This window comes from Spinacia oleracea, unplaced genomic scaffold (genome assembly GCF_020520425.1).
Source record: "Spinacia oleracea cultivar Varoflay unplaced genomic scaffold, BTI_SOV_V1 SOVchr0_093, whole genome shotgun sequence".
Taxonomy (NCBI): domain Eukaryota; kingdom Viridiplantae; phylum Streptophyta; class Magnoliopsida; order Caryophyllales; family Amaranthaceae; genus Spinacia; species Spinacia oleracea.
In genome coordinates this window covers 18126-40645 of record NW_026614421.1, presented here as the reverse complement: position 1 = coordinate 40645, position 22520 = coordinate 18126, and the positions used below count along the sequence as shown (strand labels likewise).

The following is a 22520-nucleotide window of genomic DNA, read 5'->3' as shown; positions in this document are numbered from 1 at the left end:
ATACAGTTAAAGACGTATCATTTTGGAAAGAGTCATGATCTCTTATTTCGCTTAGGGCCCTCAAAATGTTTGGATCGAGGCTGCCATCTACTTATATATAGTCCTTTTTTGGAGCAAAAAATCATCATCAACAATACAGTTTATACCTAATTCCAAGTGTATCTAGATATACAATCGTCATGTTATGCCTTAAACGGTTAAACCTATAAATCGGTGGTCGACGTTCTGCATGTTTCGCGGCAATTAGGTACATAATTATTTTAATTATGAGTACAGAAAAAACATATAATGGAAAGTATTGTAATTTATTGCAACAACGAATTTTAATACAAAAGTCAAACATTTGTTATTGGATATGTTGAATATGCTGACAAGTATATTCAATAGTCCTTTTTCATCCGTTTTCTTCAATTTTCACCAAAAGCTCGTATATTTTTCTCATTAATTAATTAGTGGGGCTAATAAAAATAAATATTCCGTATCTCTTATTATCAATAACATCAAATAAATTAATAAAAATAGATTTACCACCTAAACAAAACTAGAAGTTAGTTGGGACTTGGGAGGTTACTTGTATCTTTTCTACCTTTGCCTCTCTAAGAAGAGAAACACATTTGAAGTTTTCTCGATTCTCAAATAATGATTATCCACCCACGAGAAATTTCATTTAACACTTAGGTGCACCTAGCTTTAGATACGTGTTTTTTCTTTGTTTGATAAAATAAAACAAGGTAAAATGAAAGAAAAGAAACAATTGGGATAAACGAGTGTGCTTTTTATTCTAGGTGCACCTGAGTGTAAGATAGATTTAGTACCACCTACTCGTCATTATTTCTCTCTCTCCTCAACCAAAATAACTTCACCAAAAATGTTTTGTAGTTTGATGGAGCAGTTGAACCTTCCTCATACATTTTGTTTTCCTTGTATACTTTACCAAAAAAGCGTCATCAAGAATTATTATTATTCATCACTTGTTCTTCAATCTTTCCAACTATTTCAAAAAAAAAAAACCAACTTTAACACACTTGTTTCTTTGACTTAATGTTAAAACAATCTTCACCCTTTTAACAACAGCCCGGCCATCAAATTTGACCTCTCTCAAAAGTAAGCTTAAACAATGATGGCAGTGAACCTGTTAACAGCCGGGGACTCGAGCAGCGCTTGCTCGAGCCCCCGGTTATCATTCTCTCGTGACCTTTCAGAGAGAAATATGAACCAAAACCAAAACCAACAAGAAGTTGATGATAGACAAGATATGTCACTCTTATCATCAATTGACCAAAACTATGATTGTGATTTCAACTTCTGTGTGACTTCTGCAGGTTTTCCTGATACTGAAAGTTGTCCTGCAGATGAGCTGTTTTTCAATGGTGTGATCATCCCAACTCAAATGAAGGAAAAGCTCAATTCCATTAATCATTGCGTGAGAGAGAAAGATGAAGAGATTACTTCTTCAACAACAGCAACATTAGTCCGGCAAGACAAGACACAATCAAAGTCTTTTTGGAGGTTCAAAAGAAGTAGCAGTCTCAACTGTGAGAATTTCAGTAACAAGAGGACTTCTTCATCAGTTTGGTCATTGCCACTTCTTTGGAGGAGTAAATCAACTGGTTTTTCATCAAATGAGTTTGTTAAGCTAAATCAGAAGAATACTGGCTCGAATCATGGTAAGGTAGTAATGAATAATACTAATCAGAATTCAAGAAATTCTTCTTCTTCGCCGTCTTCTTGTCAGAAGCCTCCATTGAGAAAGAGTGGTTCAGGTGGTGGTGTTAGAAACAGTGCTGCTTTGAATGTTCCACCTCCTTACATAACAAAAGGTACATCAGATCTTCTGGGATTTGGTTCGTTGTTTCGCAATGGATCGAGAGAGAAGAAGAGCAAGAAATGAACAGAGTTTTTCTAAGTGTCATTTCTGGACTTGACTTGTATAGTATTAGTATTTTATCTTTACTACTAGTAGTATGTTAACTGCTGTATTTGCTAATCTGTTCTTGAAAAAGTTCCTTTTTTTTGGGTTAGATTAGATGATAGTAATCATGAGCAGATATTAGATAATAGTAATATATAAGCATTTGTTGGTTGGATTGAGAAAATTGTTTAAGGTACGTCGAGGAAGGTTAGGGTAATCTTCTCTCAAACAGTCTAGAAAACCCTAGGCTTAATGTATTTTTTTTTTAAAAAATATTTACATCAACTGCGATATTTAATATGTGACCAATTTACTTCTCTATAAATATGTCATATGAGCAACAACTTTGCCACAATTCAGACATGTAATAGAGATCATATGTAACATCTAGTCATCTTTGACCTACAACGAGGTCACATTTAGATCACTACAGTACTGTTGAACTTGGTGTATTTTTGTTGAACTTATTTTATTACTGTTGTTTAACTTATTTTATTATCTATAAAGCCTAACTTGTTGAAGGAAATGAAGGGAAGAGAAAGGAAATATAATTGACAACGTTTAATTTTCTCTTTCCTCCCAAATTCTTCCCGCTTTGGAAGGAAAAGAAACAGAAATTTGACAGCTTTCTTCTCATTTCCCTTCCTTTCCCATCAAATTCCATATAATTTGTCAAACCAAACATCGGAACGTAATGGAAGTTACTTTGCACCTATTTGTCGATACAATACATTAGAGGTGTGATGGAAGAGAAACATGTGACATTTATTCATAGACTGACGAACTAGAAAACAGTTCGTGTTACATCAATATCCACAAGTAATTATTTGTTACGCGTCCACAAATCTCTGTTAACCAAATCATTCCACAAGGAGTAGCAAATAAGGAAGAAGTATCTTCTTCCTTTCATAGGCTAGGATTGCTTCATCTTTAATCTTAAGTGGCTAAAGTGTAGGGTTCACAACTATCATGAACACAGGCCAAGACATCTTTGTAATCCCTAGAGATTGTGAACGAATCGTAAACTTTACCATCACTGCTTTTTACATATTCAAACTCCAGACTTGAATGATTGTATGCTGTTAGCTTAACATATCCAAAATCCTGGTCTCTGTATATACTCCAAGCAGTTTTTATGGGACTGAACTCATTTAAGTGGGATCCGCCGCCACCAGCAACAACATGAATGGTACCATTCACCACACCTGAGTAGTGAGAGCTCCCCTCTTTCACACATTGGTTCTGCACCCAACAAAATATCATTAAGGGTGCGTTCTATTCACCTGATTTTCACTTTTTTTTTTTTGAACCTTATCTTATATGAACTTATTAGAACTTATCAAAACTTATTTTAGTTATAAATTGTACTTGTTTCTACCCTTATTTTTTCTGAACTTATCTTATCTGGATTTATCTGAACTTATTTTCCTGAAATAAGCGGAAATAAGGTGCAAAGAAAGTTACCTGGTAAACAGGGCATGTTCTCTCATAATTATGAACATGGCCCCAAAATGCAAGATCAACTTTGTACTTCTGCCATAACTTTTGTAGGTCATCTCTCCCCATTGGCTCATCAAATGATCCTTCCATACCAAACCATTTATTCGAGGAATAACCAAGGGGCCGATGACCAGCAAAGATTAACCAAGGCTGTTTATGTCTATTAGCAGATGCAAGGCATTCTTCAAGGAATTTGTATTGTTCACTACCTGCCCTCCAATCATGCTCTGTATCTGCTATGCAGAAATGGAACATTCCATAGTCTGTTGAGTACCTGCGCTTAATTTCATGACATACTTAGAAATACTGAAATTCAACATTGATGATTTGTTAAATGCCAAATCTAATAATTTGCATACCAAAACTTAGCTCGGTTTTTGGCAGGAACATAGAATGTTGTTTCAGCAGGGACACCACATTCGCCACCAGAGTCATTACTTATATAGAAAGATCCTGAATCTGGTACATCACGCTCATGATTTCCACTGGACAGTATCAATATATCATCATTAAGGCAATATCAAACAATAGAATCTTCAAAAAAAACTTAATATGCAGTATATATGATCAACCTCGTATCAAAAGTTTTAAAATTTATGGAACACAAACCTTGCAACCATGAATGGTTTAACTGATGCAATGGGCTCAACTTGTGCAGTAAATTGGTCCCATTGTGAGATATATCCATTAGCATATGGTAAATCTCCTATAAGGAAAACTGCATCAATGTTGTCAATATCTTTAACGAGTTGGTCAGTAGTATTCAGTGCTCCTGGTTGATAATCAGCATACTCATTTGATCCATCTCGTTCTCCCTTTAATTACAATTATTACAAAAAAAAAATGTCATCTTGCTGCTATGCCTATATGTCCTAGTATGAATTAAACCTTGATATTTTTCAGGCAAATTTGTCAAAAAAGACCTCGAGTATTAAAAACTTTTAGTATCAGGAAGTGTCATACCTTCCCCATGTCCCCAAATATTACAACACGTTGTAGTGAACTTTCTCCCGGAACTGGGGGTGATTTAAACTTGTATTTCTTGCTCCAGACATATGAACCATTTGGTAACTTATGACCCAACCTATAAGAGTACCTGGACAATAACAAATGATGACAATTCATTAATAAGCCTAAACTTTGATTATGACTAGTACTGCGAATTATTTTTGAATCATACATTGTGTTTGGCCATAGTTCTTTCATATAGCTAGTGTGTATAAATCCAGGATCCCTCCAACCAACTGTTCGTGCAGGTGAAGCTTCACAATAACAAAACAACTCCATTAGTTTAGTAAGTCAATGATGAAGATTCTGAATTAGCTAGGTATCTTTACATGATAAGACCATGAAATCTTTTTGAGTGAAACAAACTACCACATATACAATCTGCAGAAATGATATTAGAAGAGGAAGATCAACAAAGCATACCACACATTTGGTTACGAGTATATGTAAAAGTTGCTGCAGGTGATTGAATGGTAGCTCCATCCACAGCCCCCCACTCAACAAAAGGAACAGATTCACCTATGTTGTAACCACTTGTCCATGTCACTGTCATCTGTACAATCACAAAGTGCAGCAACACGATATCAGAATACTGAATATCCGTTTTCAGCATTCTAACTGCTAGATTTTTCTCCCATAGACACATTTTTAAGCACATGAGAAACATAGATACAAGGCAGAAACTTACCACATCCCAAGTTTCTCCCATAGCAAGTCGAGGATAAAGGGGTGCTTTTGGGTTTGGAAAAACAGATATAGGGTTTGAAACTGCCACCAGCTTTGGCTACATTCACCAAACAAAGGAAACATAAGTAGCATTTATAGTATAATTGATTAGAAATAATGAAAGAGTGAATCTTCTTCTGGTTCATTGATAAACTCACATTAGACAAGCCTCCAGTAAACAATGCAAAGGAAAAATCTGCTCTTTGATTAATCAACTCGAACTTCAATTCAGCTTTTCCATTTTTGAGATAATTTGAATTCGAGTAGTTTGCATATTTGTACTGAATGTCATCAAAACTCAAACAATATTATTACCCACTAGTGCTACTGTTTGAAGTTCAATCTTAAACTTAAGTTTATTATTACCTTTATAGGAGCAGTGCATATAACTGGGTCCTCAACTCTCCAATTACCAACTTCTTTACAGTCTGTAGATGCACTGAGAAAACAAAATAAGTGTAAGAATATATACATCCTACTTCAACTATGAAAGGAAAGAATATAAACTCCTTTGAATGTTTAGAGAAGTATGGCATGAAACTCAGAATCCGACTACTCTGCTAGTTAAGATTTGTTAAAAACCATTTCTTTTTTCCTTAATAATAATGTCTATCAAATTCATTTCAGGAAATATAAGTTCGAGTAAGTTCCGATATGTGACTGTCAGTCTGTCACTCGTCTCAACTCGCAAAGCAGCTACTTGGCTGCAGCCTGTAAACAAAGAGGATGAGTACCTCGGGTGATGTCAGTCTCAAAATAAATTTGACACATCAATGGATTGAAGTTCTGGACCAAGGAATGTTATACCAAGGGTTTGACAAAGATAGCAACAGTCAAGTGCAGAGAATCCTGTATGGAAACATGCTTTTGGTAGCTAGGACAAGAAGGGGTAGGTGATTTGTGCCTTTGTCTAGGACATTCCTAAATGAATCGACGTCTGTGTGCAGTAGCAGATAGTCTAGTGGAGGAAGTAGCGATCGTAAATTAGTGGACTAAGGTACCCTTTTGAGAGTACTGCTCAAGTTGTGATCACATCTTTTCAAGGTTCAAATCAGCAGGATGGCCAAATGCAGTTGTTGGTTTTATATCTTTAGCTATAAATCTTGTCTCCTAAAAAGTATTTTCTTATTTCATACTATATCCAAAAACCAACCACTTTATTTGTTTGAAAGGGAAATTTATCTTACATTATTGGTCCTATAAACTTTTCCAACAATGATAATGTGGTCTATTTTAACTCAAACAAACAAAGCTTGTATTTTAGTCAGTGCCTTGAGCTTTGAGGTGCAGCACTTTGGTGCTCTCCTCATATGGAGTGGTCTCCAGTGGCATAGATCCAGCTTCAAGGCACACTCCCCCTCAATTAAATAGAGAGTTGTAAGTTTGAATCACCTTAGTCTAATAAAACTGTGAAAATGTTATTTTATTAAGAAAAAAAGACAGGAATTAAGCTGCATACTTGAACTTTGCAGGGGAGAAGACTCCGACCCAATCATCAGACGATGGATTGTCAGACATCAGAGTAACTGTTACCGGGCGGACATAGTCATTTGACTCATTTCCCTGTTAAAAAATTTCAATTAAGCACCACAAGAAAATGGAATGATCAAATACAAACTGACTAGTAGTACACATTCTCGGTAAATCAAGTTTGTAGCTTAGAAATCTTTAACACCGCAAACTTTGAACATATAACACGATTTTCTTTGATATCTCTTCATAACACAAACTTAACGTGTAGCCAAAAGTACTACTACTCATGTCAAAAAAAAGAAAAAAAAAGATCGAATTAAACAGAAGTAGCATGCTTAAGTTATTTTCAAACAAAGTTCGTTTGAAGTTTAAACTCTGCTTACAGCTTACCTGTATGTCTTGAATCATTGACCTACTTGTACCAAGTATAGTAGAGTCTTCATTTTCCTGTAAAATTTTTAAATTAACACCAAGTATATAACCGCAGAAGAATACAAATGGCATTTTATACAAGGAAATTTACATACCTCAATATGAAAACTCATTACAAATATTATTTAGCAAATACTATACCAAGTATTAGACTTTAGTCCACAACATCATATTTCCTTGCTTCAAAAAAATAATGTACTACAGCCTGATGCAATGAGACTGAAAATGTCACCTCATTTCTCAATAAAAGTCCCCCCTCATTGTCCACTATTTTTCTTTTTTGGTTTTATTACGAGGAATTCCCACCGCCTTCGGCGAGTGAACTAATCTCCTGTGGAAGTTGCATGGGTACCTCGATGGCCAGCAACTCTCCTGTTTGAGGGGTTTTTTCCATACACAAGGCTCAAACCCGATACCTTGGTTAAGAAGCAAGAGACCCTTACTACTCACGTCAATCTCACTTGGTTCTCATTGTCCACTATTTTATCATGCACGTAACCATTCTAAACCACTAGGCCAAGATCTCATTGGTATTTCACCCCTATCTTACTAAGCTGTATAAATGTCTCGAATAAAAAGTTGCAAATAAAAATAACACAAACATCATCTAGCCCATAAATTACATGAGTTTGAAATGCAGCAGTACATTACCTCGGTAGGCAGCAGAATGGTCGAAACACGAACGGAAGCCTTGTTGTGAATGGCAAATTTAGTACTGAGAATATTAATCTGGGAGAGTGGTTGCACACCATCACCATGACCATGACCATTCCCATTTTTGTGACGATGTCCCAAAGTATTGGTACTCCAATTTAAGATTAAAATTGTTTGCAGAAAAAGAAATAACAAAACTTGATATTTGTTCCTCATGTTTTGCGTAATTTTGGTCATTCTATTTGGATATGGGAATGTCTATTTGTACTCTGTTTAAGGTACAATTAATCTTATAAAATGATTGAAATTAGTATGATTCTTAATAATTTACTTGCGTGATTTCTTATGAAAATTGACATTTAGCGACTTTATTAATTCAATTATTTGATTAATATTTTAATAGTTATACCTCGTACGAGAAGAACAATTCCATATGGGGGTGGGTTAGTGGGTGTGTAATCTTTGTCCTTTGATGGTTACGGCTAATGCATGATACACGATTCATGTTAAAATAATAGCATGGTGATTCCTTGACACAAAGTAAATTACAAATGATAAAGCTGTTTTATTAAATTTTGTTTTGAGAGGATGATTAGTTGTTAAAAAATGAAGTCGTCCGTGCCTCGCGGGCAGGTTGAAACAATACTACGATTACTTTGTGCAAGTCATGGGTGATTGGGTGAGTTAGTACACTAGTCTTACTTGATCTTAATGCAGACAATTTCGCGGTACTAATACAAAATAGGAAAAAAGTTACCTTTTCTTTGTCAATGAAGCTTGATTTCTGGCCATTTACTCCTTTCTAAGGCTTCAAGGACTTGTAATGATCATCCTTTGTATAGTAGTAATTAGCAAGTGTTGAAGCATGTACTCGAAATTGTCCCCGCCTCAATTCCCGTGCAGCATCCGATGATAATCACCACCCCGTCACTGCAACTTGTACAGTTCTTGAATATCTTCCATGCGCCACCCATTTTATTATCACTAGATTTCCTTCAAAAATGCCCCTATGCAAAACATTTAAGTTATGCGTTATTTAATTGAGAATATATATATAGCTAGATTTTCAAAAGCAATTGTATGCGCATCCTAAATTATTACTCTCTAGTTATTAATCAGTACTCATTATAAAATACAAAATTCTTACAAAATGCTTACAAATTCATTCTTGTAATTAAAATTTCCCCAAGTTTCTAATAGGAAACTGCTCACAGCATACATCAAATATTACAAAAATAACATATAGCAGTGTTCCTCGTGAAAGGGAATTTGCGGTACACATATAAGCTAAGCCTAAACAAGTGCAACTATTGTACAGGCTTTACAACATGAGCTCCTCGTCAACAAGGCCGAGGCATTTGGGAGTCCCTGGAGTTAGTTAGGTTGGTTAACTTTGTCATAGTTGAAGCCAGATATTTCTGCTAGCTCTTCAAGCGTCTTTTCTCCACTGATTACCTACAAAAAGAGTGCGTATAAGCTGTGTTCATGATTATAAGTGGCTGCCTAAGATGCAAAGCTCACGTCAGAGAAATGCTAGGTCGAGTAGCCATGATTTTGCAATAACAGTGTACAAGACAAGAAATGTCCACGGCATTTTTCACAGTCATCTATTTTGCGTAGTCATATACATGAACGCTACAATTGCCTACTTATAGGTGATATGAAAGTCGACTAAAAAGAAATTGCTGATTTGAAAGCTTAAATAAAGCTACGAAATCCCACCCCTCCTCTACCCCCAAACTCCTACACCCAAATACCAGCATAGGGAGCCCACTTCATGCAGATAAACTCATAAAAGAATACATGAAAGGTAGAGCAAATTAACTACATATTTTTTTTTTTTATGGTGAAATCAGCTGCAAGCACATTAGGCTCACCTCGCCGTTAATTAGCCATGTGGGGAATCCTTCAATTCCAACATCACTACAAGCCGAAACCATCTTGATTCCTTTCTTAACACCATCAGGGAAGCATTCCACATAATCTAACAGCTGCATTGCCTCACGCCCAAACATCTATACACAAACACGGAAAATCATATCCAGCTTAACAAATGAGCTGCTTACCAAACTGTAGAAAATCCATTCAACATTATGATACAACGTCATGAATCTTAACAACACTTCAAAATAGCGACGCTGACAGGAGTTCAATTTATAGTCAGATGAGCCATAACAGTTTCAAGAAAAGTACATTCTTTTCGCTCCATATTCCATAAAACTAGCAAAACTCATTCAAGTAGAATGCCATCAAAGAAAAAATGACTAGTGATTCACTACTCCAACTTTTGTACAAATTAGACATGCAAGAGGTGCCTTTGCTTATCATAGAACAAAATTCAGTTCCACACCCTTTCTGACCTCTGCTAAGATTATTGATTCATCCAACATCTGGAGTTCTGGACGATCTTGTGTGGAATTAAAAGAAATCACATAACTAAATATAAATAACCATGGAACTCAGAAGAAAATAACTTAAATGGCTATCGATGTGTCAGATTCTTCCATGTCAGACTCTTAACATGTGTGTACCTGAATCCAAGTAACATGGCTACTGCTGAATTTGTTGTTTTTCATGAGAGCAACTCATTCTAATGATAAAAATGAAGTAGGGCAACAGAGTTCTTGCATATGAGGTAATAAGCAAGAGTACAAGAGGAAAAGGATAGAAAACAACAGCAAATGGTAGAATCCACAATGTAGAAGCTGTATCTTTAGAATGGTGGTGAATTTTCTCTACAAGTTTCTAGAGCTAACAACTAAGAGCTTTGTGATTTCTCTTGCTTAAGCATTACTGCTTTTGAGAAAACACTTAGGAGAGTTCAAATCAGATATTCGATCCAAAATTTTGTATATCTCAATAAACCGCCAAACCAGATTGGTTAAAACTTAAAACTGGCTCTGAATCCGATCTGGAAAAAGAATCTGATCTTTGGGAAATTTAGGTATCCAATTCTTATCATCTACATATAATATTCAAAACAAGAGGAGATTTAGTTTCTTGGCTTCCAGCAGTCTTGCAGGATCCCCAAGGGAAGATGGTGTGATTACATACAGCTGTTGACTTGCGGTGGAGGCACTGTTACCTGGTTCGCTAGTATGAGATTGGGTACGGGTTCGCAATTCGCTACCTAATTTGCTAAATTAGACCAAAATTATACCATTTTGATGCTATAATTCGCTTTTTCGGTTCGCGGTTCGTGGGCTGATTGGAGGATTAGGTAACACTGGGTGGAGGTAATGTGAGGTCTCAGGTGTGGGTTAGACGTTGGCCGGTGGTGGAGGTGCTGGTAATTACAGTGGAAATTTTAGGTTGGAAAACTAGGACCTTAAATCAATTTTAGGCTGGCAAGTCAACACCGGAAATACCAACTTACCAAGTCAATGCTCGAAATCAAACTTAAGGTAGTCAACAACCTAGAAGTGATGTAAGGTCCTAGTTTGCAAACTTTTTTTCAAAAGGAACTTTCTCACAAAAGTAGTACCAGAAAAGGTCCTTTCTAACAAATTTTCCTAATTTTTATATAAGTAAAGCTTTAGAGTAGATGCTAACATACTTAATAGGCAATGACTGGTACCGTCTCTAGGATTTCTCGATTCACAAAAATCAATACTGGAGCCCGGGAGTGAGAGAAATAGTGAATGAGTTCATGACAGAGAGCAGAAAGGGAGAAGAGACATATAAGGAAGAGAGATTGTGTCAAAGAACAAGAGAAAATAAACACATTTTTTAAAAAGCTTTTCAAGAAAAAAAGTATTGCTGATGTTTTGGACGTCCGAAATTAGTAAGAAAAAGTGCAATCTGAATCTGATTCAATATATCCGAGACTTGGAAACACAAATTGGAAGTCAGATATTAAACCAGATCGACAGGATCAGATTCTTTTAGAACAAGACATCCTAACAGTAAAGGTCATGGGATGGATGGAGTTAATTCAGCTTTCTGGTGTGGATAGTTTGGAACGTGAATTTATGTTCTGGTGCATGATTTCCTCAAAAGTTAAAATATGATCAAAGTGATTCTTCCACCTGGATTATAGATCTGATATCCAATGCAGATACAACTGTTTCTAAACCAACATCTGGACAACTTCAGCTGATGGAAGATATACTTGACCATCTTCGCCTCTTTGGAGTGCTTTAATGAAGAACATATCTTCAAATTTAACGCAGATGTTATGACATCATGACCACAGAAGATTAGGCAGATGAGAAAATGATGTTAAACTAGAACAAGCAAGAAGCACATTGAAAGATTCTAGAAGTAAACAACACCCACCCCTCCCCCCCATCCAAACACTTCTGAGGGTCATACACCACCCAACATGGATCCTATCAGAGATCAGGGCATTGGAGGTCCAGGTACTATACTGCCTCTTACCAGTAGAGAGTAGTCTTGAGAGTTGAGACTAGAAGAGAGATTGTATGTAAATATATCTGACAAGGAGGATATCAATTTACCAAAACACAAGCAAGTAAAAGAAGAACACGGACCAGGCATATGCATCCATACCACAGACATACTTTAACCAAAACGGCAGAAAATCTTCTAAATGAAGAAAAAAAAATCTGTCACATTTAAATAACATAAGTTAACCAATCAAATTGAAAACTTTAGAAACGTACACGACACATGCACAAAAAAAATGATGCAGAATCATCATGAGGCAAGTTTGCTATCTCATTCCACCCGTCCCTTCCCCAAATAAGTTAGTTGTTAGTGGTTACCTCCTTTTGTTCTTGGCAGTGTGAACACCAAAAAGCCCCATACATTTTTGCCCCAGTAGATTTGAGATGTTTTGCAAGAGAAATTGCAAAAGGGCTTGATGCTGAAATAATCTCCGTTGTATAATAAGTTAAATCCATGGCTTCTGATCTGTTCAGTGAAAATGTAAAACACAACTTCAAATAGTGACTCATCAACAGCATCACATCATAACAACAACCTCCAACGTTTAGAGTCAAGGAGCAATTTGAAGCATCTAATCAGTCAAGGTTATAAACACTAGTGTACTTGTGAACATATTATCTTCAATAAGGGAAGAAAAATATATAACAGCTAAGCACTACCGTAGGCAACTATTCTCTCCCTCGGTGCACATTATCACCCATCACTCGAGAACATTTTTCTTCTACAGCCACTTGTCCCGTAGTCAGGCCGTAGATGCTTCCTCGACATTTTGAAGCCTGCAATTCTTTGCCAAATACCCAAATTTTTGACACTTAAAACATTTTCGCTTTTCCTTATGCCAATAATTTTTTTCACCATGACCAACCATCTGATAGTGGTTGCATTTGGGGGGTTTTCTTTTCCCTTTACAGGAAGAAGACTTTACCAATAAGGTTCTTTCAACTCTTTCTCTAGCTTCTTCCTCCCTCACTGATCTCCTTTGGTCTACAGCATTAAGAGCATTAAATAACTCTTTGGGGGTTATTTTGGATAGATCTTTGGAATCTTCAAGTGAGGAAATTTTGGACTCGTATTTTTCGGGAACACTCACTAAAACCTTATCAACCACTCTCTCATTGGAAAATAATTCACCAAGCAATCTAATTTGATTAACAATGGTCATAAGTTTACTCACATATTCCTTAATGGTTTCACTTTTCTTCATCCTTTGCATCTCAAATTCTCGTTTGAGATTCAAAACTTGCATCAACTTTGTTTGAGCATTGCCCTCAAACTCTTCCTTCAGCATGTCTCATGCCTCCTTTGGTGACTCAAAAGTCAAGACATTTTGTGAAATGACCAATTTAAAGTTAGTGTTTCAAAGTAAATAGTTACTTAGTTTCATTATTTTAAGTCACTAAATCAATGTTGTTATTTACTGGGTCAGATTAGTCAACCTTAGTAGTAGTAGTGGGCTACAATTATGGGCACTATCAACCACTATCCCACGTAATTAGGTAGTGCTAGCTTGCTTTTGTTTTGTAAGTTATTTTGTAGGCTATAAAAGGCATTGTTTTCTCCTGGTTTAATCGAATGAGAATGCAATTATCTTTTTATCAACGCTTCATTTGTAGTTTGCATTTTTATCTCCAATAGAAGTCGGTTGTATTTGTTTAGTTGAGTTTGTGGGTTATTAGTGGAATATCATGTAGGTCGGTATCAATTTGGTTGCAAGTTTTAGCTAAGTTTTAGTTAGTCATCTGTAATGCACTTGTCTATATAAAGGATTGAAGCGATAGAAATATCGTTTTTGTTCTTCTTCTTTCCCCTCTCATCTCTACTTTCAATAGTATCTTAAATGAAACACTTTCAAAAATCAGCAAAAGGATTGGAACAGAGCATAGCTCATTGACATATTCAAGAAAAAAGATCGCAAACAGCCATGGGAAGAGCGTATTGACATGACCCTAGATGATAGGACATAGTAAATTGTTCAAAACACTAATAATTGTAAGGCATACTTAACATTTTGGAGAACTAAATTCATCCACTTGTATATACATACATCCTTACACAAAGATGTCACTGGAAACTGGAAACATGATGTAGATTCAGCATGTTTCCAGTTAAACCTTTATGTAGAGATGTATATAGATCCAGCCCATATAAATAACAAATGTTTCCTGGTTATGTGTAGCTGGATATGTATTACATATCTTAGGTGGGCAATAAAAATCCCTTTCCCGACTTGCTCCCGAACAAAATAAATGCATGAAAAAATCATCTTCAAACATGTAAAGATCCCTGAGATCTCAGGTCTTAACCAAAATACCATGCAATTGAATCACCTTGGCAAGATTGGCGGTAAGGCACTGTATGAGGTGCTTAAAATTCCAAGCACAATAGCAGCTGTACACAAGGGTAAAGTGACAACTTTTTGTAGCTCTTGCAGTCCGAAATCCTGTAATACAAAGACATAAATGAAGAATGAAAAACTATGGTAGTGCTTTACTATTTTTTATATAAATAAATTACTCACAACTTCACAAGAGGGTAAGTACCTTTAAAATGATGAAAAATAAGCTAAATGACAACGTAGCAGATGCCAAGCAATATGAACACGAAGCTCCTTCAAGTCTAGTCGCCAGGATGTATAAAAAGTAAGCACTTGCAACTGCCATGGAAGCCGAGACAGGAAGCAAAAGTAGACGCCCATCACTTTGATTGATTTTGAGAGGCATATTCCATCCTCCTAACTTCAAACCTAGGAGAAGGATAACTCCATAGGCAGTCATGCCGATTAGTGGAAGAGGGACACCTGGCAAATGCAAAAGGAGGATCATTGAATCTTCTTTCAAACAAAACACCTGCAGTAATGTTAAAATTTGATGTTCAGGTCAAAAATAGATTCTGCATCACAAAAACCCAAGTATAAATTTGATATAACTTACAACTGCAATAATATAAATTTTCAACTTTTACGCCATTGGATTCATATTTTTAAAAAAAAATTAAAAAAAATTAAACTAAGATGAATTAATGATATATTTTCATACACTATACTTAATAGATTCAATAAAATAAAGTACATGTACTTCTATTTTTTTATCACCCACCTAAAGTGGTAAAGAGTTTTAAAAATTAAAATCCTATTATACATGTAAAGTGTCACGTACTCTTATGTAGTTATACTCCCTCCGATCCCACATTACTTGTTACACTTTCCTTTTTCGTCACATTACTTGTTACACTTCTAAATAAGGAATGACCCTACAATTATTATATTGTCTCTCTCCTCCCACTAAAAAAAGTTTGGTCCCCACACCCTCTCTCATTCAATTAAAAAAATACCCCACTAACTCCTACCCGTCTACATTTTCAATAAAATAACATTTGATAACCAAGCAACCACTGATCACCTAAAACTTTGTGCAAAGGTAAGTGTAACTAGTAATGTGGGACAGAGGGAGTAATAGTTATGTAGTACCTCTAAATCATTAAACTACAAAGATTCATAAAACTCAAATACCCAAACGGAATAAATTACCCTGTTGCTAAACTGATGTGGGTATTCATCACTCACAAGAAAGACAGGTTATAGTGCACGTGGTTTGACAAGTTCTATATTAAAGGTAGACCTTTAGATTCTATCACTTTCCCTATATGTCTCGGTCTTTGAAGAAAATTATAGGTTGTTGTAAACTGATTGTTGCTGCTGGTGGATGGGTTCTGAAAAATGGTGAGTACTCATACAGAAGCTTTACAAACTCATGGGGGGGGCATCATCAGAGTATACCTTGGAGGAGGGTTCTCTGTGGGAATAAAGCTTCTCCTGCAGATTTATTCCCACAATCTCTCTTATGCATGCATGTGACATGGATCCATCTTTCCCACAAGCAGTCAGTTTTATAACAATGTACCAGAAATATATTTGCTAAGGGAGCCAATTTACATTTCACATTATCCTCAGTGCCTAAGCCTCCTTCTGGCAGACTACATCCCCAGCATACTTACCACCCCATAAGAAGGCTCTTCAAAGAGACACAATATTGTTTCATCACAGTCTTGGGGATAACAAAAATGGCCATCAAATAAGCAAGAATATATATGACAACATCAACTGCAATCCACCCAAACAAGAGAGGTGCCTTGATTAGTTGACCCCCAACTTCTAACTCAGACAGTCATCATGCCAACCAACGCATCCCAATCATCAACATAGTCCTTTACTCCGTAGCAGACAAGGTTATTCCATCCTTTCTTTTTGGTCTTTCTTTTTGGTCTTTCTTTAGACAAGCGGATTGAAAATGATTTCGGGCATAGGCCCCAAAGTTCATCAAATGACAACAAGTGAATGAAAAATAACTCAATACATATAGACCTTGCACCATGGTTCCCCTAACCAACCAACCATGTATGAACAAAATAAAGTAGAACACAGTTTTCAACAAGGTCTCAATAAAATTCCGGCAAATGGTTCATAAGTTCATAGAATGCTCAGATCTTAGTCACCTGCATCGCTGCTTTTTACAGGCTTTCAGATGTTATTATATAAGAAACCGGAATTTTATGTGGAATTCCAACCTAATCCTCAGTAGTGCAACCTCCCCTCTAACCCGCAAAATTTAGGTACATAAGGAACTTTTATGACATATAAAGCCACTTGCTAAGTTTATATTTACCATTCCTAATCTTCCTAAACCAAGCAACTAATTGAGAGCTACATCATCCAACTATATTCGTACCACATGAACATACAACAATCACATAAATGGCAATAGATTATCAAGTTTCCGCGTAGTCAAATGACCAATTAGTTCCATTTCTTAATCAAACTAAGTAAAGTCAACAAACCAAAATAATTAAGAATTACAAAAACTGAAAACTGAAAAAAATTAGAATTGAAAAATTGGAAGTTACCAAAAACAACGGCATAATCACTATTGAGGACATCACTGCAAGACCCAGCACCAATAGGGCAAAATGGATCGGAATTAGAGAGCTTAAGATAGGTCAAGTAAGCAGTTTCCAGAAACCCCAATCCACCAAGACCCACACACCAATTGTATGTAGAAATGTTCGACGGCGATGACGAAGAAGAAGACGATGAAACCGGCATGTTCTCTGCATCTTCGGACTTCTCAGTGTCGCGGGTCGGGCCTGGAATGCACATCGCCGGAAGTAGAGCAACCCCATGTCTTAAATTTCCCTGAAAAGGATAAAAATTATCAAATTGGGAAGAGAAAGAGAGAGAAGGGGGATCAAATGGGAAAGTGGAGAGTAAAGAGACAGTACCTTGAATTTGAGGAGAGAAGGAAAGGAAACAGGGCAAGAGAAAAGGGCTTTTGGAGGGAGTGATAGGTGTAGTAAAGATGATGAACTGAGCATCATTGCTTGAACCTGAGTTTGCTTAAGGTGTAAAAATCAACAATTTACACTGCAAAGATGGAGTGATGAGCAAAGAAATGGGAGAAAATTGATTCAGTTTCGTGTTTTGGTGTGCTTTACTTTGGTCTAAAGAGTGAGAGATTGGTTGATGATCTCCAACTCCCGTACCGGGTGGTCCGGGTCAATCAAATCAATACGAGGAAAAAAACAAGTTCACCAGTTTTACCACTTTGCCAAGGGGGTTTTACACTTTTATTCACTTAAAAATCTATTTATTACTATATACTAAAAGCGACACTGGGAATGACACGTGTCATTTCCTGGTGCGATTTTTTTCCGCCAAAATATTTTTTATTTTTTTACTTTAAAATAAATAAATTACATTACATTTTTTTTAGAAACTAAGATAAAAATATATTTTAATTACCATAGATGTGCACTGCATAATATATTATTGGATGAAAGTTAAATCAATAATATTTTTTCCTTTTTGATATAATTTTATTTATGTATTATTATTATTACTTTTTAATCTGATAAGAAATATAAAAAATAATGATAAATGAACTTCTAATGTTAGTCTACTATTAATAATATTAATACATGGTAACTGGTAAGTAAGAATGTTAATTAAAATAATAATACATGATAAGTAACATATAAGTTTATTTATCAAGATTTCACTCAATTCAAAATATGTTGTATTTGACTAACTCGGTTATGCTCGGATCTTTTCGAAAATTAGTCTTGAGTCATTCGGGTTTGGTAAACGTTGTTAGATCGTTCTACATACAATTAAACGATTATAATTTTTAACTTTGTATAGTAATATGTAAATTAGTTCATTTGAATATTTTTTTTACACAACTTTGTATTTATACTTTTTCATATGTCCTTTTTATTTTCATGCTTTCGTAATATCACAAGTCTTTTAGTTATTAAAATAATAAATTGTTTTAGTAGTAGTCGTGCGTTGCACGGGCCCTAAACTAGTGAAGTACTAGTTTTAAGTCCGTGTGATACACGGTTTGGCGTTAATATATTTTGTTTAAAGCTTAAACTCTACGTAGTACTTCGTATATTATGGTGCGTTTTATTTACCTGATTTTTACTTATTTTTCTTAAACTTATCTTATCTAAACTTATCTAACTTATTAGAACTTTATCAAAACTTATTTTAGTTATAAATTATATTTGGTCAACTTTTTTTTTTTTTTTTTTCTGAACTTATCTTATTTGAAATTAACTGAACTTATTTTTCCTGAAATAAGTGGAAATAAGGTGAATAGAGCAGAGCTAATAAGATAAGTACGCAGTACGTGAAAGCAAGAATGCCATGATCGGGATCCTACCTTGGATAGATGAAGGGGGTTGGATCGGATCGGTAGAATCGGATCGTAGGATCGCAAGATCCTGATCCTACTAAATAGAAAAAATAATTTTTATATTATTAAAATGAAATGTAAAATCATGTATTCAAGTAATCTTAATACTTAAAGATCATTTTTTTGCTCATATAAGATTAATACTTGTGTAGATTCAAGTGCAATTAATAAGATGTGCGCAAGTTTGTTGCAATTAATATTTTAGTTATGATCAACTTCAAATCTTAATTGATATATAAAAATTATATGAATTTCTTTACTTTTTAGTAAAATTGATACTTCTTTTTTTGTAACTAATTTATTAATAGAAGAGTATGATATTTATAATGATATGTGATTATGAACTATTTAGTAATAAAAAAATGATTTATTATCTTGAAATATTGTATGCTGGATCAAATCGTTGGATTGGATCGTAGGATCGTGTTAAGATCCTACCACTGAAATTTTTTATCGAGGTAGGATCGTAAGATCCTTCACACATTAAAATCCTACCTAAGTTCCGGATCGGTGGCGTGTTTTAGGATCGTAGCGTCGTAGGATCGTAAGATCCGAATCGGGAGTTTAACAATCATGACGAAAATACTTTTTGTTATATCTCTAATACGTGTTATGTTAAACTCTTTTGATGATGATAAAAATAAAATAAGAATATGATGATTAATAAATATTTAGTCTCATACTTGTATCTAAGTACCAATACGCTAAACCTCAAAAAAAAAAAAAAAAAAGTACCAATACGCTAATCATGAAAAAGATAAATACAATCCTTATCTTTTTGTCTGATCTTAATTATATTATTCCTAACTAAGCTAAATAACTTTTAAAATCAAACGATCAACATATTTTGTCGAAAATATTGAAAGTTCGAAACTGTTCACGATCGCACCGCCTGACATGACATTTAACGGCTATGTTGTGTTTTGTTTGATCCAATTTTCCCTATTTTAAGGGTTTGTTTTTGCCGCCAAGAATGTACCGAGTATTTATTATGGAGTATTAGGATATTCTTATCTTTGCATATTTAACTCTATGAATATTAACTATTACTTTAGAATCTTGGATCTTTTACCAAATTAGTTACTTTTAAAATTTTATTTACTAAAATGACTATTATTAAATTTTATTTCCCAAACCAGCTACTATACTTTGACTTTAAAGTAAAAATCAACTAATCAATTTGAGTGTTTTTATTTTTTTATTTTTTTATAGTGAACCAGTTTGGGTTTTTTTTTTAATAATGAATCGGTTTTGTTTGAGTTTTTTTTTTAAATGAATCGATTTTTTTTTCTGGAGGCCAATTTTTATATACGAAGTATATTTTTTTTGGTTCTTTTTACTTTTATACCTATGTCGGCACGCTGGAGTCTGGCGTTTTTAAATTTCCACAATTGATTATCGGCATTCGTAACCCTAATGTTTTCTGGATGAAGATTTCAAGAGAAAAATTGATAAGTATGTAATTTTGTTTTTCTTTATACGTTTAAAGCTTACTAGATTAGGTCCCGTGCACGTACGGATATTTAAAAATTATTATTTGACCAACTTTTTTATAAAATTTTTAATTGAATTATTTATTCCTTAAATCTATTGCGTAATTAATAATCTCGAATGTACTCATTTTGTCATATTTTAACTTACTACGTATTATATATTTTATATGTTTAATATGATGATCTGACTAAAATATTTGATACATTTAATATGCTAATTTGACCAAAATTTCGAGTAAGAATATTTTCTATGATTGATATGACAGTTTGACTAAAATTTTACCAAAATTTTAATAATGGCATATTCCATAATCCTATAATTTTTCCATATATAAACATTTATATAAAAGGAGAGAAAATAAATAAAAAAGAATAAAATAAATATGTCTTTTTAGGAAAGAGTTTTTGGCGGGAAAATTTTTCATCAAGAAGTGACACGTGTCATTCCTGGTGTCTCTTTTAGTATATAGTAATAGATTTTTCATGCATTCCTTTTTTAGACTCAATTATATTGAATGATCTGGAATTTATTATTCATGTTACTATTTGAGAATTGTATACTTTGATTTAGAGTTAACGCCTATTAATTGAATGCGTATGGGTATCTCGTTATCTACATTTCTTTGGGTTCATTGCCTTGTTTGTAACATTCATTTTTTTTACCTGTGTAATACCCCGAAATTTTTAAACTTGATTTATTAAAATTAAAAATATTTATTAGCTTGATTTCGTTTTAAATAATTACGAATAATCGAATTTCGTTATTTTAATCGTTTTTACGATTTATTTTAAACGATAAATTTATAAACGAAAATTTATTTATTTTTCGTTAACGATAATTTTTATAAAGAATTATTTTAATTAAACATTTCTATTTTTAGTAAGTTTCAAAAGTAGCAACAATTTCTGATTTTTTGGCCAAATAATGTGAAATTACGAGATTGCCCTTAAAAGAGTCAAAATCCCCTTTTCTATTTTTCTGCTTGCTCTCCACGTGCAAATGAGTGAAAAAATTTCTTCCTTCTCCTCTTCCCTTGCTCTCCACGCACAAAGCAGAAGTCAAGAATTCCTTCTTTCCCTCAATTCAGTCCAAGTTCAGATACTTGGACCCCAAGCACCTCTCCTTGCTCTTCACTCTTCCTATATACAAATTTCATTTCCATTTCAGGAAATTCAACATCAAAAACCAAAACCAGAAACCAATTTCTCTCCTCTTCATCTTTTCTGGTTCGAGCAATCACCACCAACGACCACTGTATCCACCGCCGTTCACCACCATTAACACCACCCCAACCATTCGACCACCACCTGACCACCCACCGTCGACCACCGTACCTCCCTGCTTCTTCTCCTCCTCCACACGTACACCCCTGCCCCACCCCTGTTTCTTTTCTCTTTCCTTGCTCACAGCACCACCAACGCAACGCCCCACCACTATCCACCATCACCACCACCGACACAAACCTTCTGCGCCGCCCAGCCAGCCGCCACAGCCCTTCCTCCTCCCCCAAAACCGATCGAAAAACCCCATAGAACTCCTTTGTTTTTTCGCTTAAGCCATGCCCCATATTCCCTCCTCCTTTCTTCGCCTGTACCACCACCGTACAAACCACCACCCCCCTTCGCCTTCACCGGAGTTTCCCGCCGCCACCAAACCCAGCCACGTCGCCCCTTCTCTTCGGCTCTGCTCCGCCGTGCTTTTCCCCCCCTGCTCGTGCCCTGCCCTGTTCCAAACAAACCAAAATCAAAGTTTTATTTTAAAACTTTGATTCCCTTCCAACCCATATTAAAAATTGGGCCATGTTTCATTTGGGCTTTGGGTGAGTTACAAACTAAATTGTATTTTCAGATTTCTAATTATTAATTTGCTTGTTTTAATAAATTTTGATAATTTAAGTTATTTACTAATAAAATTGTTCATTATTTTCAGGTAATTATCGATTTTATTAAAATAAATTACTATCTTGAATTAGCAAAAACGGAATTTTAAATAATATTTTCATGAAAATCGATTTATGAAATATCTATATATATTTCGATTGAAAATTAGATTAATAATATTTTCATTAAATTTCGAAATGATATTTTATTAAAATTCGTTATTTATAAATTCATTACTTATAAAATTTATTATTTATAAAATATCGATTTTTAGATTAT

At 34.8% G+C, this 22520-nt stretch overlaps 3 protein-coding genes across 4 annotated transcripts; 1 reads left to right on the top strand and 2 right to left on the bottom strand.

The window, feature by feature from the left end:
* Nucleotides 1–1117: 1117 nt before the first annotated feature.
* On the top strand, nt 1118–1891 carry LOC130465193 (uncharacterized). The gene has a single exon (XM_056834122.1). It carries the CDS (start codon nt 1118–1120, stop codon nt 1889–1891), a length of 774 nt encoding a protein of 257 aa, XP_056690100.1.
* A 765-nt stretch (nt 1892–2656) lies between these two features.
* Nucleotides 2657–8309, bottom strand: LOC110804515 (nucleotide pyrophosphatase/phosphodiesterase-like). Its single transcript, XM_022010108.2, has 13 exons — nt 7703–8309; nt 7010–7066; nt 6606–6709; nt 5513–5585; nt 5305–5427; nt 5109–5204; nt 4844–4973; nt 4593–4674; nt 4376–4508; nt 4022–4227; nt 3772–3897; nt 3377–3686; nt 2657–3154 (listed from the first exon to the last, which is right to left on the bottom strand). The coding sequence occupies exons 1-13, from the start codon at nt 7940–7942 to the stop codon at nt 2849–2851; spliced, it is 1986 nt and encodes a 661-aa protein (XP_021865800.1). The 5' UTR covers nt 7943–8309; the 3' UTR covers nt 2657–2848.
* Nucleotides 8310–8813: 504 nt separating this feature from the next.
* On the bottom strand, nt 8814–17650 carry LOC110804516 (thiol-disulfide oxidoreductase LTO1). 2 transcript variants are annotated; one of them, XM_022010110.2, is made up of 7 exons: nt 17390–17650; nt 17015–17303; nt 14656–14912; nt 14443–14555; nt 12433–12580; nt 9583–9720; nt 8814–9160 (listed from the first exon to the last, which is right to left on the bottom strand). In XM_022010110.2, the coding sequence occupies exons 1-7, from the start codon at nt 17483–17485 to the stop codon at nt 9080–9082; spliced, it is 1122 nt and encodes a 373-aa protein (XP_021865802.1). In that variant the 5' UTR covers nt 17486–17650; the 3' UTR covers nt 8814–9079. The 2 variants fall into 2 exon arrangements, with proteins under 2 accessions (XP_021865802.1, XP_056690099.1); XM_056834121.1 differs by lacking the exon at nt 17390–17650 and having other exon boundaries at nt 14656–14961; nt 17015–17152.
* Between the last annotated feature and the right edge of the window lie 4870 nt (nt 17651–22520).